Source organism: Ailuropoda melanoleuca, chromosome X (genome assembly GCF_002007445.2).
Source record: "Ailuropoda melanoleuca isolate Jingjing chromosome X, ASM200744v2, whole genome shotgun sequence".
NCBI classification, from domain to species: domain Eukaryota; kingdom Metazoa; phylum Chordata; class Mammalia; order Carnivora; family Ursidae; genus Ailuropoda; species Ailuropoda melanoleuca.
In genome coordinates this window covers 87234961-87253561 of record NC_048238.1, presented here as the reverse complement: position 1 = coordinate 87253561, position 18601 = coordinate 87234961, and the positions used below count along the sequence as shown (strand labels likewise).

Here is an 18601-nt window from a genome sequence, read left to right as displayed (position 1 = left end):
AGGAAGAAATTTACTCTTCCTTTCAAGGTCCTTCTGGCTGGATTAAGAATCACATTGACATGAGGCAGATTAACAGGAAATTAAATTTAGTTTCATATATATGGGGAGTCTATATAGACATGAAATTTCAAAGACAGGCAACATGAGGCATAAATGATACCCTCAGCTAAGAAGAGGGGTAGGATCTAGGGATACAAAGGAGAGGAAGACAATCACTAGGAAAAGTGAGAGCAGATGTTTGGAAAACAACAGTTGCCCTGTTATGCATATAAGTTTCTTAGGTAAAGAGGAATCTCTGTTAATGGCTGGCTCTCTTCCTGGTACAGGTAGTAGGCATTTGAGGGGGAGGTAGAGAGTTTTTCCTGAATCTGCTGGACTTTGATTGCTTTTAACTCAAAATAATCTTCATTCCAAAGTGTTCCATCATGGGGCAGCCTGCCCTTGAACCCTACAGTATTATATCACAACCAGAATATTGCCATTGGTACAATTCACTAGTCTTATTCGGATTTCCCCACTTTTAATTGTACTAATTTGTGTGTGTGTGCACGCATGTGCATGTGTGTATTAATTTACATACAATTTTAATCACCCATGTAGATTCATGTATCCACCACCACAGTCAAGACACAGAACAGTTCCATCACCACAAGGATTACTCCAGTTGCTCTTTTGTAACCACACCCATCTCCCTCTGCCCTCCCCTCCCCAATTCTTGGCAACCACTAAGCTGTCCTCTATTTCTTCAATTTTGTCATTTCAAAATTGTTACATAAATAGATACTTTTCAAAAGTTTTCTGCACTTAGAGTGAGAAACATATGCAGTGCTATAGTATTGCAAGGGTAAAAGCCAAGCCCTCTTGATGTTTTTTACTCCAATCAAAGGAAAATATTTCCTACCAGCAAAGTGAAAGTAGAATTAACCTATTCTTTGGGTATCTTAGTCTGTTTAAGTTCTAGTTTTGTGATGGTAACTGAAGCCATTCAACAATGGGCACTGCGTTGAGTAGTGGTTTCTATGAAAGGAAGCTCTGTTCCCCTGGGTGGTGCAGACAGAACTCTGGGGTTGGAGGGAATGAAAGAAAGCTTTTGCCTGAGATTCATGTAGAAATTGCCACACATATTGCTCAGGTAGATGAAGATACTCCTATCAAGCATGACATTCCAAGGGCTTAGAGATCACTTCTCAGAAGCCAAGAACAAAGATCAGACCTCTTTTGGGGCAAGGTTAAATTCTTTACTACACAGTGAAATCGATTGTAAGATTATTACAATCACACAATTGTAGTACACACAGTTTTATATTTCAAGAAATGTATTTGACTATTCTGAAATACGTTTGATGCCTTTAAAGCCTTTAAAACTACCAACAGCATTTTTTACTTATTTTAAAAGTAAAAACCATAACTTATTTTTTACTTCAGTTATAGCAAATAAAAATAAAGTTAATTTTTAGTTTTACTTGGAAGGAAAAAAGAAGAGAGGGCAGATCATTTGTACGTCCTTAAATTTGTCTTGCCTTTCAACATCATCACTACCAACAGATTTTATTTTCTTCTTTAAAATGGGGAAATGCCACAGATAGAAGGAAATTAATGAGGCACACACGATATGCAGTGTGGGATGCTGGACTAGACCCAGGAACAGATCATGAACGCGAGGGGTAAGACTGGTGAATTTTAAGTAAGGTCAGTTGTTTACCGTTAAGTATTATTCTTGTGTATTTACCAAGGCTAATTTCCTGGTTTTCATTATTGTTATAATTCCTTGAGTTGTTACTATTAGGGAAAGCCGAGTGGAAGATAAATGTGAAAATCCAGTATTGTTCTTGCAAGTCTTCTGTAATTCCAAAATTACTTCAAAATAAAAAGTTAAAAAAAATAAATTGTCACACATATTGACAGAATTCAAGCTGAGCTTAAGAAAATGGTTTGATTTATACTCATAGTCCATGTCATATTCCATCTTAGAACCAAATGTTCAGGAAAAAAGTGTGCTTTCCTTTGAATAAAGATGTCACTATGGATCCAAGGTCCTTGGGATAGATTAGCTTGACGTGCTTTTCCTGTGACAGGGAGGGATACCACCTTCTCTCACTTCCTTCTGTCAAATGGCGAAATGGCAAAAGGAGTTTGTGGAAGGTGGCTGGGTTAAGGGTCAATGGTTCTTTTTTCCTGTGTTCTCAATTGGCTTTGTTTTTCTAGGTTTCCCCCTACTACCCAGCTAGATGTCAAAACAACTTGCTCTCATCTCCCCTCTAGTTTTCTGCTTGGCCAATCCCAGCCCTCCTCCCACCCCCAATTCAACAACTCGACATTTGGATTTTAGCATCTCTTTTCTTCTCCTGCTGTGGAGTCATCTAAAGAATTTCACCTGCTGTGTTTCCAACAGGCCAATTAAAACGGGGGAGGGGGAGGAGGGAAAGAATAGGAGTAAGAACAGCAAAGAAGAAATTACCAAGTATTAAGCAAAGCAAAGAAGGGCCTCCTGTTAGGTTTCAGTGAAGCCATTGAGCTGATCTTTTACAATCTTTGGGGATTATTATCAGAGAGGAGATGAGTGAGTCAATTGAAATGGGAAAATTGAGAAACGTAGGTGATCTGGAAAACTAACCTCCCCAGAAGGAAAGACTTTAAGAATCCTAAAGCCAAAGGATTAGTGGTCCTTACTACTATTGTGGGCTACATTCGATTTTAAAGGCAACTGGTATCAGGGCTAAATAATGTAGTAGTAACTTGAGAACAAGGAAAAATCTACCTGAGCTGTGTCATTTTGAATACCTATTAAAGAATGAGTGGAGGGAGCCAGTCTGAGAGACTCACTGCAGGGTGTAATTATGCACTTTGAAAGCACGGTTCATCTGTGGATCTCAAAGCACATTACCAACTTCAATTATTTTTCATAACACCTCTGTGAGACCATTATTTCCTACAGACAGATGAAGAAACTGAGTCAGAATGGTTACCGGGCCTCTTTACTCACCCTGAGTCACCTGCTGAGTTGCTCCTATTTCTGATTTGTCATTTGAATGAATTGACCATTTCCAAATGAAGAGGGAACGCTTGAGCAGTGCTTTGAGTGAATTTTGGCTTCTTTTTTTATTTTTTATTTTTTTAATTTTTTTAAAAAGATTTTATTTATTTATTCAACAGAGATAGAGACAGCCAGCGAGAGAGGGAACACAAGCAGGGGGGAGAGGGAGAGGGAGAGGAAGAAGCAGGCTCCCAGCAGAGGAGCCTGATGTGGGGCTCGATCCCAGAATGCCGAGATCACGCCCTGAGCTGAAGGCAGACGCTTAACGATTGAGCCACCCAGGCGTCCCTTTGGCTTTTTTTTAAAAAAAGATTTTACTTATTTATCGGCGGGGGGCACACACACAAACAGGGGGAGAGACAGGCAGAGGGAGGGGGAGATGCAGGCTTCCCCCTGAGCAAGGAGCCCCACGCAGGACTCAATCCCAGGACCCTGGGATCATGACCTGAGCTGAAGGCAGATGCTTAGCTGACTGAGCCACCCAGACATCCAAATTTTGGCTTCTTTGTTTGTTTGTTTGTATGCATGGGAGGCTGAATTCTTTTTAAGACAGAACGCTGTTCAAAGAGTTATTAATTAATGAAATGTGTGGAAATATATTAAAATATTATTCAAGACACATGCTAGAAACCACAGATAAGCCCATATAGCATAACAGCCCAAGTGGGTCCTTCCGTCCTCCATCATTAACCTTGCATACAAAACAAAACAACAACGGTGTCATATACAATCATAAAGTTTTAATATCTGGAACGACCTTCAATCTCAGATCCTTTAGCTTTGGTCGCACCAATTTCGTGAAACCTACTCTAATTACTGGTTCACACCCTCATTTGTCCTTCTGTGTTCCTACAGTAATGATAGTCTATACCACACAATCTAGCACTGTATCACACTGTATTTACATTCTCTCGCTCCTTTGATATTTTGAGTTAAACACCACAGCGGTTACCAAAGACCCATGTATTAAGTTTGGAATGGGGGAATATCTTGTGAGTGATGAATGTAAATCTCCTTTTGCCAACAAGACCATAAACTCCAGGAAGGCCAAGCCTGGGTCTTATTTTCTCGTATCACTACCTCCCAGAATTTCTGAGTACACTGCAAGCACTGAACACACCACTGTTGGTATGATTTCACAGGATTAAGAGACAAAGTGAAACGACGGTTCAGTTAACTCATTAAACAAGGTGGCTTAATCTGAATATATATTTCAAATAAAAAGTTTTTCACGTATTTCAAATATGTGAAACTCATATATTCCAACCAGCCCCAGCAAAGGCTAGTACAGGTGATGGTTGCCTGGTAAATGAGCGTCTTTTCCCCTTTCTCCCAGTGCACCTCACAAAACCTGCTTTAGAAAATAACTTGCAAGTTTCCTGCTCAGAAATGCAAAACCCATCATACACCAGCCTGAATTTCTCTCACGTGTAGGGGGAGAGAGAAAATGTGTACCCAAGGAGACCTAGTGCACGTAAAGAGCTCTTGAGAATCTGCAGTAAATGCCCTCAAACGGGGTGCCTGGGTGGCTCTGTCGGTTAAGCATCTGCCTTTGGCTCAGGTCATGATTCTGGGACTCCAGGATCGAGCCCCACGTCAGGCTGCCCGCTTTCTCCCTCTGCCCTTCACCCTGCTCGTGCTCTCTCTCAAGTAAATAAGCGAAAACGTTTTAAAAAATGCCCTCGAAGCTCTCACTCAAAACCCCCATTTTTAGTTCTTCAGACGCGGCAGACTTTGTTGACTCTGAGCTCTGCACATGCTTCTCTCCTAGATAGAACTCCCTTTCTCCACCTCCTTGACTACTTCAATGGTCCCTTCCTTCAGAACACTTTCCCTGAGACTGTCCCCCAAACAGTTTGAATTAGAGACAGTTGCTATTGCCCTTCAGCGCTCAGTGACAGAACGGACCCCCTAGAGTCTAGCCCAGAGCCTGGCACATAGCAGGTGTCTGATGTTGGTTCATAAAAAGGGATGAAACTTGTAGAAAATCAGCATGAATTCTAAATTGTATTAGATTTGTCAATGCACAACTTTTAGATGAGGTTTTCCCACTCCATTCATTTATCAATGTCTTCATTCCTTCATTCATACATCTATGTACCGAGAAAATTAACTCTGTGCTTATTAATGGGCTAGACAGCATGGGAGTCACCGCAAACACAATGATTAGGAAGACATGGGGTCCTGACCTCCAACGTTTGCCTTGGCAATGTAGTGAAAAGTTGTCTTTCCCACTGCCAAATTCTTGGGATCAGAAACATAGATGTTGGAGGTGTCTGGCTGGTTCGGTCGGTGGAGCATGTGACTCTTGATCTCAGGCTCGTGAGTTCAAGCCCCATGTTGGGGTTAGAGATTACTTTAAAAGAAAAATTAAAAATAAAGAAATAAAACTTCGGGTTTTTTGGGGCGCCTGGGTGGCACAGCGGTTAAGCGTCTGCCTTCGGCTCAGGGCGTGATCCCAGCGTTATGGGATCGAGCCCCACATCAGGCTCTTCTGCTATGAGCCTGCTTCTTCCTCTCCCACTCCCCCTACTTGTGTTCTCTCTCTCGCTGGCTGTCTCTATCTCTGTCGAAAAAATAAAAAAATAAAATCTTTAAAAAAAAAAACAAAACTTCGGGTTTTTTAGAATTCACTTTGCAATTCTAGTTGAATAGACAGGCTAAGGACCCTGTACACCTATTTATTGCTTCTATTTTGTCTTGTGGTTTGGTATCATATGGCCAGCCAGGTCTTGCCATCCAAAATAGAGCCTGGATTTGGACATATATACTCTAAGTTCAGACAGTGCAGCAGCCAGTCTAGCTAATTCATGCCAAAAATTAGCTAAAAACATTCTCACTGCCTATAAGAACAGCTTGACTGGATTCACCATATGATTTAGGTGAGTCATATAACCTTTATGTCTGGGGTTCCTCAGCTGTAAATTACAGAGATGCTAGGAATATAATGAATGAGAGACACAATGGTGTAGTGCAAGAATACCAGACCAATTATTTTATTGTCCCTAAATTTAATCTGGTTTATGTATTCTTATTTTCACATGTTAGAAAATAGAGCTGACCTGCCCACGTAGATCTATTCGAGAGCCACTCGAATGGCAGGGTTTATGAATACAATTTCCACAATTGTACACAGCAACAATTTCTCCAATTATCTCTGTGCCATTACCCATACACTTCTGATGTAAACACAAGGAGTAGCCATGTAGAGAGTGGAAGACATAGCGATAATAATGTATATAAAGGTTTTTGAGAGTCATGGAAATAGCCAAGAAACTATATAAATGAATTTCATCACTGTATATCCCCGATTAATCAGATACTGGTCCAGAACTGTTTCGTTTTGTGTAAAACTAACTGGTAATTAGTCCAGTAAACTCTAATTAGAGGAATGATTCCTTGGGCTTATATAGAGGGTTTATACTTTTTGAAGCTCTTTCATGTACATTTACTCATATGATACTTGCAACAATCCTCTGAGGTAGGTGGAGTGGGGATTATTATCCCCATGTATGAATATTTTTGTTACATTTTATTTTGTATAACTAACCAAATCTTGCTTTATAACTCATACTTAGCATAGGTCTTTTTACTTAATTCTTATGTATCACATAAGAATATACTGTATACAAAAAGTTTACAGTGGGAAACCAAGAAAGGTATAAGTAGAGTACATTCTTTTTAACAATCAAATGACAAACAAACAAAAAAACCCTAGCTGAAAGAAAAACAGGTTTTTCCAGACAAGTTAGGTCATTCTCTTAATGATTAACACGGAATTTGTTAAATTTCTACTAGGAAATCTATGCATAATGTTTGTTTAATGAAAAATAAAATGATGTTTAGTAAATTTTTCTCCATTTCAGATTAACTTAGTGGGGGGAGAATTGGGACAGATTTGTTTTTAATGTAAGCTCCTCTGGGGGAAAGAAATCTGTTCCTCTGAAACGTCAGTAAGTGTTCATGAACATACCCTGTGTTCTGTTTTGCTCAGTACGGTTGTCAGTAATCTGGCAGAAGCAGAGCCTAATCATTGCCAAACAAAATTCCAGCATTTAATGAGAAAATACATTTTTGATGCTTTAGCCAAAAATGCAAAGCGCCTTGTATTAGCTAATGGAATTGAAATCCCTAGTACCTGGTAATGGAATAAAATTAAAGAAATACAATGCACAGACTTAAAGAAAAATAACTCTCAACAGTTTATGTAACAAATGGGCATCTATAATTATGTATGTACAGAAGTCCCCCCTTATCTGTGTGGGATACGTTCCAAGCCCCCAGTGGATGCTTGAAACTGGAGAGTACCAAACCCTACATAGACTGTGTTTTTTCCTAAAGGTACATACCTATGAAAAGGTTTCATTTATAATCTAGGCACGTAAGAGATTAACAATAATAATGTCGGACAATTATAAGGATATACTGTAATGAAAGTTATGTGAATGTGGTTTCTCTCAATAGATCTTACTGTACTGTACTCACCCTTCTTGGGCTGATGTGAGAGGATAGCATGTCTATGTGAAGAGATGAAGCGAGGGGAACGATGTAGGCTTGTGACATAGCATTAGGCTACTGCTGACCTTCTCATCATCAGAAAGAGAATCATCTGCTTTGGACCATGGTTGACCACAGATAACTGAAACCATGGAAAGGGAACTAGATAAGGGGAAACTACTATAAAATATATCTTTCCAAAAATATATCTTTTTTTAAAAAAGACTTTGAGAGAGAGAGAGCACAAGCAGGCAGAGTGGCAGGCAGAGGGAGAGGGAGAAGCAGGCTCCCCCCTGAGCGGGAAGCCTGCCTCAGGACATGATCCCAGGACCCTGGGATTACGACCTGCGCCGAAGGCAGACACTTAGCGACTGAGCCACCCAGGTGCCCCCCAAAATATATCTTTTTGTTTGTTTGAAGTGACCTCTACACCCAATGTGGGGCTCAAACTCATGACCCTGAGATCAAGAGTCACATGTTCTTCTGACTGAGACAGCCAGGCGCCCCTGTAAAATATATGTTTGGTAAAGTTTATTGAAATAAAAATTAGACTTTGAAGCAGGATCATTGCTTAAATACCATTACCTCAATTAATTATACTCTAGTTGTGTGTGTGTGTGTGTGTGTGTGTGTGTGTGTGTGTGTGTGTTTTCAAATTTAAATTCCTCCAGGAAACTGACAGGGGAAAATAATGATCAAAGTTTGGTTTCTCTTGGATTTTTATTCTTTATTTGTTTTGAACCAGTATCCTTCTAATATTCATTCATAAGCTAAAGTTAACAAGTATCGGCCCATACAAAATATTTTTTATGCTGTTGTCATTAATTACGGTGAATATAGGGTCTTGGAAATCTCAAATTAAACAGAATGAGATTGGGGAAAAAAACCTCTGAGCTGACCAAATCTATTCAAAGCCAAATGGCCAGTTTACGTATTTGTTATAAGCAAATTCGTGGTTTGCTGGAATAGAACAAAAAAATCACCGACTTTCATCTAGCTTTAAGATTTTAATTTTGGTTGCAGTTAGAGAGACCCGACAGTGACCAATAAGCGTGGATTGATGCAATTCTGAAGGCCTTTAGAGACCTAACACCACTACAGGATAAAAGAATTCAGAACTGCTATTTGTTACGAATTAGAGAAGCTTCCAACTCTTACATTCTATCATTGTAGATTAACTCCTCACGTTTCACTGAAGTTTTGGCTCTTTCTAGAAGTGCAGGTCTGTTCTGTACAATTTCAACTGATTCCTGTCACACTAGTGCTTGGGAGTAAGTCTTCAAATATTTAACTCTTTCATTGCTTGATGGGAGGACAGTTTAATGGCATGGGCAATGTGGGGCTATTAATGAATTTAGCAGTGAAAGGGCTGAAGATTTATGCTCATAAAATTCAGAGTACTCTATGCAAGAAAAGTTTTGTTGAAAAGTAGAATCAGAAGGGACTTTCAGGATGTTGTATTTTATGTCTTCATGTTTTGATAACAGGAGAAAATACAGGACTGGATCAGCAATAAGTTATAAGGAAGAGAAAGGTGAGGATGACAGTCATTTGCAGAGAGCTGTATCAATTTAATTTACACATTTCAGCCATTTAGTTCTTTCTGGATTCAGACCCCTTACCATATCCCAAGGGTTTTCAAACTTTAGCCTGCATCAGAACAACTTGGGCCTGTTAAAACAGATTGCTGAGTCAAGCCCCAGAGTTTCTGATTCAGTAGGTTTGAGATGGGGCCCAATAATTTGCATTTCTAACAAGTTCCTAGCTGATGAAGATGCTGTTGGTCCCAGGACCACACTTTGAGAACAAGATATCCACTCACCATACAGTTAGCCCACTCATATATATCTTTTAGATTTTATCTGAGAGAGAGAATGAGCAGGAAGGAGGGGGCAAAGGGAGAGGAAGCAGACTCCCCGCTGAGTGCAGAGCCCTAAGTGAGGTTCGATCTTAGGACCATGAGATCATGACCTGAGCCGAAGACGCTTAACCGACTGAGCCACCCAGGTGCCCCCCCCTTTTTTTTTTAAAGATTTTATTTATTTATTTGACAGAGATAGAGACAGCCAGCGAGAGAGGGAACACAAGCAGGGGGAGTGGGAGAGGAAGAAGCAGGCTCATAGCAGAGGAGCCTGATGTGGGGCTCGATCACAACGCCGGGATCACGCCCTGAGCTGAAGGCAGACGCTTAACCGCTGTGCCACCCAGGCGCCCCATCCCTTTTTTAAATTAAGTAAACTCCACACCCAACGTGAGGCTTGAATTCACGACCTCAAGATCAAGAGTCACATGCTCTACCGACTGACCCAGCCGGGTGCCCCTGGCCTACTAACTTCTAAGCACCACATTTATTCTATAATCTATAAACAAACTACAAATGACATAGTGAGAACATAGTTTTTTTATGCTTTGGGTGTTTTGTTTTTTTTAAGATTTTAAGTAATCTCTACACCCAATCTCATTTACCCTCATCTTCAAATAGGGGAAAGGGGGAATAAAGTTGACTTTCTTATTCAGATGTCCATTAAAATTCAGCAACAGTAGGGAGTTAAAAATTCCATTTTTGTAAAAAATGATCTAATTTGGTTTAGGTACATAACAAGGTAGTTACAGAAGAAGTGACACAATGCCTAGGATTTGTTCTAGAATATGCAAGCAAAAAAGGGAAGGGAAGGGGGAAATCCCAGATGAAACAAGATGGGCAAAATGTTATTTATTGAAGCTGAATGAGGAATACCATGGAGTTAGCTATACTTTGCTTTCTACTTTTGTGTAAGGTTGAAATTTTCTGTAAGAGAAAGCTTTTTTATTTTTTTATAAAAGATTTTATTTATTTATTTGACAGAGAGAAAGACAGCTAGTGAGAGAGGGAACACAAGCAAGGGGAGTGGGAGAGGAAGAAGCAGGCTCCCAGCAGAGGAGCCCGATGTGGGGCTCGATCCCAGAACTCTGGGATCACGCCCTGAGCCGAAGGCAGACGCTTAACAACTGAGCCACCCAGGCGCCCCAGAGAAAGTTTAAAAAAAATTTTTTTTGGTGCCCTCTCTGGGGCTTGAACTTTAAGGGAAAGCTTTGAAAATTCACATCTTTATCAATATTCACTGAAAGTGTAGTTGACATGTAAGAAGAAAGGTAGACTGCATTTAAATTGCTTGCTCAAGATTTGTTATGGTGACTATATTATCTCTTGGGAGAAACAGACCAATCTTTGTGGGGAGAGAGTGTTATTATAGTTCATATTTTTATACATTTTAAAAACAGGCTTTTCATGCACTTACAGAATTCTATAAATTAATATGAAAACAGATGTCTTTTTTCTTTTAACAGGACATGACTTGATGTGTACCTTAATGCCTGGCCCAATGGCAGAAAATATATTTAGGTTTCATTTTAGTATTTTTAAGAGGGCTATTTTATTTTTTCTGAGAAAGTAAAATAAATACAAAGTAATAAGATATCATTTTAAAGAACAGTACTTTATTAAGTTTTATTCACAGAAAAATAAGCTTTAATCTATGATGACTGCCAGATTATACACTGGAAAGCAATTTTCTTTGTTTTCCATACTGATGGAAAGGTTTCTACTAAATGAAAAAAGTCATAAAATTACATTCACAAATATAGCACTCTATCTGAAAACATTTCACATGATTATTCACAACACTAATACAATGACATAAGAATCTGTCATTCTGTCAGATTAGATAAAATATAATAATGATGAAAAATGCAAAATCTAACAAAAATTACATTAAAGCCTTTATTACATCAAATCGAAAACGCAAATATGTTACCAAGTATAGAGAAAATGACAAAATATACTTATATAGTAGTTTTAAATGTTGCATTAATGATACACAATAAGCATGTAGGAAATGCCAAAAAAAATCTCTATGCATATCTGCAAACTTTAGTCTTCAAAATAGAATCTTACCACCCAAAACATTAACGTAGTATTGTACAATTTGAAGATATATGTATTTAAGATTGTCCTACTGTATTAGTCATAAAGTGTCATTTAATATGTAGTGAAAGTTATGGTATAAAAGAAAGAATAGTTGAAAAAATAAACATTTGAGATCTCCCAGGAGAGGTAACTTGAAGTTTTTCACCTTCAAACTATGTCCCAGTCTGGGCTGCCACTAATTAGCTAGATAGCTTTGAATAAATCACTTCACCTTTGAGCCTCAGTTGTCTCACCTGTAAAACGAGGGGGAAGAATCAGATACTCTCTAAGGTCACTTCTAGCTCTGACACTCTAGGATTCTAGTACGCCACTAGTGAAATTCACATTGTGCTAAGTGAATAGTCAAACTGACACTGACGATGAAAGTGGGAATAAGCCAACTGTTTCTATTAGGAAAGCTCACCCGAACTTGATAAGAATAGTTTTTTTTTTTTTTTTGGATTTTTTAAAAAGGAACTTAAATATTTTTAAGGACCTGAACTATTTATTATAATTTACATCTTAACTATGAGAAACGCCAAAAAAGATGAGTAAGAGTCACTGAAAGAGTTACCATCTAAGTTTTAGCCCAAATTTCCACAGTCAAGGCAAACCCCTGAAGGGTGAGAGTGTGCTGGGAAGGGAATGAACATTTGTAGCAAATATCTGACATCCAGGGTCTCCCTGAACTCTCCTGATTTTGTAAGATAGGTATTATTCTTATTTCAGAAATGAAGAAACAGCTCTCTCTTTTTAAAAGCCGACTTGGCTAAAAATAACTACATCTGTCAACTATCCCCTCCTGTTTTCTTATTTCTCTAATGGAAATGAAAAGCCTACCCCATTTCTCCCACTCCTCCACCCTTCCCCCTCACATTCAACCCCTGGGGAATCAGGAAATAAAAGAATGATTTGGGCCTAAAGAGTACAATACACGCACTTAGTGCTGTGGTGGAAGTCTCCATCCAGAGAGTTCGAAATACCAGTTTTATCCACTCAAATGAAAGCAGGAAAAAAAAAAAAACCCTACCAAAATTTAAATAATGTAACCACAAAAACAAAAGATCATAGTTAGGCAGGGCCAAATCGCATTAGATACACCCATCACACCCACCCTACCCCTTAGCCTTTAACCAAAGGGGAAAAAACAACAAAACTAAGAAACCCAAACCTAGCACGAAAGGCAATACAAAGCCGTTAATTAACAAACTGGAGTTTACTTTATAAACATGAAAGCCATTTTTCAAAAATTAAAACAAGGCTTTTGATCAGCACACCAAATTATTATGAATAAAGATAACTACTTATTACCAAACAACCTGACTCTTCACATGACTAAAATGCAGTAAAAGGTGGTGACTTCGAAATCTTTAGAGTGAACTTTCTAACAGAAAAGGGATGTCTACATGTAGATATGGAGAACTATTTTGGGAAAGGGGGAGGCGCAGATTTGGATCTGGTTATATTTCTGACCTTGCAAGTAATCATTTTTTGCACAACTAGATGGAAAGGATCCAGTGCTTTTTATAGTGAGAACACAGACAAACATTGGTAAGTCTTAAAAAAAAATGTGATTAGAAGTTGGAGTGCTGAGTGATTTCAGAACCTGAAGCAACAGCATTTCTAAACAATTCTTAAAATAAACTTGTTAGCCACATCAGCTTCATGCATTACATTTCACAACTCATGGGGAGAAAAAAGGTCTTTCTTAACTCTAAACATACAAGTTTTAAAAGAAGAGTTTCAATGAACTGAGGCTCCCAGAACAGGAAAAGCCTTATGTTAAAACAATTCAGTCCCTGGCCAACAACTAGATTGAACTAACTACCTGACTTGGAGCTGACGCGTTCTGGAAAACACATTTAAGAATCTTTAACACTTTTCTCCCCTTGTAATTTAGATTCAAAGCTTAGACTATATATGTAAAATTTAACTTAATGAACATCTAACTAAACCTAAGTGGAAGTCCAAAGGTAAAGAACTGAGAGTTTACATGGTAAAGCAAAAAGCCAGGCAGTCATTATTTAATTTAAAAAGTTCTCATTTAAATTTGCAATGCTTTAAATGACTGTCACTTAAAATAGTCATCCACAGAGGTGCTGAGAACATGACAATACTCTTTCTCTTAGAAAATAAGATGAAAATAGAATTTTTAAGTTTCATTCTCAAATGTTTCTCTGTAGTGAAATGCCTCACTCACCCCTATGACAGGTTGGTTTAAGAATCTTGTAAGCAAACCCTGGGTGTTGTATGAAGCACTTTCAAACTTCTATTTTTTATCTCTATTGACTCCCATTCAAGTTTTATTTTCTTTTTAATATTTAAGCAAGTATTCTAGTTTTCTTGTCAATACTTTGTAATTTCCAAGAGATTTTAAGGATCTTGAGAGAACATTTATTTCAGAAATATCTACTACTATTACTAATCAAGGAAACAAAACAATTTAGGTAAAGACTTGACATTTTGTCCTATATACATCTTAATTATCCTAACAGTAAAAACGCACATGAAACTTTAAGATACAAGATGATATGAGAATCTCAACATGGAAAGCTGTCACTATAACTACAAGCAGTGTACAAACATGCTTCTACTTTTTCCTACATAAGCTGACAGATGTTTAAAATACTGGGTTAACAAAGATCTTTTAGTAAAGTGACTTAGGCAGGCTTAAACTAGCAAGGATTAAGGATGAATCCTTACTAATTAATTGGAAGATCTGAGACATATTTCATATTTCATTTTACAAAATCAGGAATATTTATTTTGAAACAAGAGAAGAAGACATGGTCTACCTGTCAGAAAACTACCACTCAGAAATATTTTTCATCCACAAAGCAGGAAAAACATAAAAACATTAATATTTCACATTGGCACCAAAAAGGTTAACTGCTCTGCCTTCTTGGATTAGAAAAACTAAAGCTGAGCAATAAGTAGTTTTGCAGGCGTTTGAACATGCCTAAGCCTTTAAATCAGTAAAATACTTTCTAAAAATTCTGATTATAAAAGTAATACATACTTATAAAAAATCCAAACAAAACAAAATGAAAAAAGTAGAAAGTGAAAGGCCCCTGCAACCCCCTCTGGGCCCTACCCCCCCGACCCCCCCTCAAGAGAAACCACATTTAACCGTTTGGTGCTTTATCTGTCCAAATTTTTTGCTCTATACATATACAAAACACACACACCTTCATCTGACTCATTGTATAGACAGTGTTTTGCTACTTCAGTTTACATTTAGTATCTTTGACATCTTTCCATGTCAGTACATGTTGGCTAGATGGTATTCTATCCTTAAATACCCTTTTAACAATGGCAAAATCATTTTTTACAATCACCCACCCAAGCACGTGTGTATAATTTTAAAAGAGAATAGACAAAATCCTAAAACACAAAGACAAACATCTAAAAATAATCTGTATCTTTCCACCAGTGTGGAACAGTTCATTCCTTTTCACACAAAACAAATTATGTGATTGGGGAGATTAACTCTAATCTCCATGTTTACACAGAATGCTCCATTTGTTAAGCCTATATGAAAAGAATGAAAAATTCAGTTGATTCACTTACACTTAGAAACTAAGTTAGTGTACTACAAATACACATTGTGGTCAGTGACAATATGATGCCTCTTAGTCTAGATTTCAATTAAATAACAGTAAAAAAAAAAAGACATACAACATAGCTAATATCCTCCAAAATCCAGAAATTCAAATTTTAGAATACGAACTAGAACACTGTAGTTTACATTTCGTCTACTTGGTAGCAAATGCTAATGGCATTCAATGCTGGTTACTTAAAGTCAGTTCACATCACACACTCAATCAGGGTAATGAGAAGAACACAATGCACCTAACTGTAGAGTTAGGTTAAGACATAAAAATTTTTTGCTTGAAAGTAATGACTGTGTAGCACATGGGACATTTGTCAACTGCTTCAGCACATTGTTTACAAGTGACCAGATGTCCACAAGGAATGAAAACCACCGCAATATTTCTATCCATACAGATTTTGCAAAGCTTCTCCTCTTGCAGGAGCCTTAGCTGCTCTTCAGCACTAATCTCTGCACAAAGAGAAAAGAAATGTGTTAATTTTTGACTTTCTTAGTTGTTGAAATATACTGAAACAACGTGAAGCCCTACTATGTGCCAGGCGCTCATCAAGGGCCACGACACAGGATGACCCACATGTGACACCTGCTCAAAGAGCTCGCAGGCTAGAGGAGAGAAGGATGTGACCTGAGGCTATGGAGCAAAGTGCAAAGTACACAGTGAAAAGTGCTCTAATAAAGTTACGAAGTGCTGGGGACGGGAAGAGAGAACAAGTTCTTCTCTTCAGATGAGCTGGGGTACGCTGCTCGTTGGCAGCTGCGGAGGGGGGGATGGGAGAAGTGGAGGAGAGACATTTAAACATGGCCAGCAACTTACCAGGCAGAGAAGCCAGGGTTAGGTAAAAAGAAGTGACATATGGAAAGGGCATGACTTACTCCAGAAATGGAGGGATGGATCTGAGGGACCCTTCTGAAGTGGGACTACTAGGATGTGGTGACTGACTAGATGTGAGGGGTGAGGAAAAAAGAGGAAACAGAGTTGATTTTAAGATTTCTAGTGTGGCTGACAAGGGGATGATGATGCCAAAAGGAAATACAGAAGGAGGTACTGGTCTGACATTTTTCCAGTTGTTTTTGAGGTGTCTGCAGGGCATCTGTATATAAATGTCACTGGACAGTCATGTCTTGAGGTCATGAGAAGTTAGGGCTAGAAACAGAGATTCGGATGACATCAGCATACAGGTGGCACTAAAGCACTGCTTAATTTAGCCTTGCCCGAACTAGGTTGTGTGAAGTGTTAACAAATCCGTCATGAAAATGTGTTTCATGGTCAAACAGAACTATAGTGACAGGGGCGCCTGGGTGGCTCAATTCGTTAAGTGTCTGACTCTTGATCTCAGCTCAGGTCTCAATCTCATGGTTGTGAGATCAAGCCACGCACTGGGCTCCACACTGGCTGTGGAGCCTACTTAAAAAACAAACAAACAGAAGAACTATAATGACAACAACAACAAAGGCAGCAGTTAACAGTAACACAGCACTTACTACTCCGTGCCAGGCACTATTGTAAAGGCATTACATAGTTTAACAATCTTTGTAATCTTTTGTAGACCAGTGGTTTCCAAAGGTGGCCTCACCAGGGAATCACTTAGGGCATTTTTAAAAAAAGATTGATTTATCTATTTCCGAGAGGGGGGAGGGGCAGCAGGAGAGAATCTTCAAGCAGACTCCCCAGTGAGCCCCCCTGGGGCTCGACTGCAGGACCCACGAGATCATGACCTGAGTCAAAACCAAGAGTTGGCCCCTGAACTGAGCAACTCAGGTGCACTTGGAGCATTTTTTTAAACGATAGATTGCTAGGCCCCATTTGCTAAATCTAAAGTTTCTGGGGTTGGTTTTTTAAATTTTGTTCTGAAATTAAAGTATGCAAAATAAAGAAGATACAGTTTTATACAATAACAACAGTTTCTGGGATTGCACACTGGCTGGGGAACCACTGCTATGCAGTACAGGTTAGGACAGTATAATGTATGTCCCCTCTTAGAAAGTCACAATGCATGGCCTTATTTAACTACAGAGCTTTTCCTTTTTCCTTTTTTTTTTTTTTTTTTTTTGCTCCCTCTTCATGCCATCCCTTTTAACAACCTGGGGAACACTGTTCTGAAAACAAGTTTGGGAAACAGTGGTTGAGTTTTGTTCAACAAATATTTACTGAACACGTAACTAGGTTCTAGGAACTAGAGATCCAATAATTAACAAATACATAGGCCCCAGGGCCCTAATCGTTCATAAACAAGTAAGAAACACAAGTCAGGAAATTATACTAGAGTGTAATGATACAGGTAATTACAATTTGCTATGAAGAACACAGGAAGGGTGTGAGAGTGCACGCACACATAAACGGAAGGCCTCCTGGAGGAAATTATACTTAAACTGGGTCCTAAAGGATGAGGAGGAGTTAACCAGGAAAGATGGAGAGGGGGCTCTGGGGGACAGAGGCAGTGGGAGAAGAGTGTTCCGGGTAGAGGAAACGGCACAGGCAGGCTCCGAGAGGAGAGACAGAACCAGGCCTGCAAGTGCATGGGTAAGGCTTTCGGAGGGACACAGCGTGACATGAGGCTACAGAAGGTTAGTAGGGGCCCGGTCACGAAAAATTTGGCAACCCACATAAAGGAGTTTGGACTTGATCCTGAGGGCCCTGGGGACCAGTAAAGGGTATTAACCTGGAGGGAGATAGGAGGAGGTTTGTGCTTTGGAGAGGTATGCCTGACCAGGGGTGAAGAGAAAGTATTCTTTAATCTCTTTCTTCTTAAAAAGCAACCTCATGGACATAATCAAAACTATAAGCTCAAACATGGACTGCATCAGAGATAAGATAAAGCACCTGTCCTCAAGAAGCTTGGTCTGATATGCAGGACAGAAAAGAAAACCGTTCTAAAACAATGTTATGAATGCTCTCATAGCAACGCAAGTAGAGAACAGGGAGCTCTGGACTCTGCTGTGGGGACTGGGGAAAGCTTCAAACAATGACCTTTAAGTGGAGCCTTGAAGGATGAGTTCACAAGATGGATTTAGGGGACCGGGGGTGGAGTGGAGAATGAGACTAGGTACACAGACAGGGAAAAGGCAGCTGGGGCAGAGGTAACAATGGAAGTAAAGCGATGGCACTCTACCCTGATTTGTATTATATGAAAGCATTTAACCAAAAAAGTCAGAATCAAGTACATACTCACGCCCCCAAAAAGGAGGAAAACAATTAAGAAGTTTACACATGACTTTTGGATGTGATGCTCCAGTGAGTAAAAACGAACACTGGACCTAGAGGAGTCGAGTTTATAGAGACAGAAAGCAGAATGGCGGCTGTCGGGCTGGGGGAGGGGGAATGAGGACGTGTTGTTTCATGGGGACAGAGTTTCAGTTCTGTAGATAAAAAGACTTGTGGAGACTGGTTGCACAACTGTGAATGTACTTAACACTACTGAACTGTACACTTGAAACATTTTTTTAAGAGGAACACTGGACCACATGTCAGGAAACCTGATTTTCATTCCCAACTAGCCGAGTGATCTTTGCC

The 18601-nt window shown here is 39.1% G+C and overlaps 1 protein-coding gene across 3 annotated transcripts in view; it reads right to left on the bottom strand.

Moving 5' to 3' along the window:
* Positions 1–10988: 10988 nt before the first annotated feature.
* Positions 10989–18601, bottom strand: part of XIAP (X-linked inhibitor of apoptosis) — a 54532-nt gene continuing 46919 nt past the window's right edge. For all 3 annotated transcript variants that reach the window (XM_034648731.1, XM_034648732.1, XM_034648733.1), the window contains one exon: positions 10989–15540. In XM_034648731.1, coding sequence (XP_034504622.1) covers positions 15347–15540 — 194 coding nt within the window. In that variant the 3' untranslated portion in view covers positions 10989–15346. The remainder of the gene's footprint in view (positions 15541–18601) is intronic.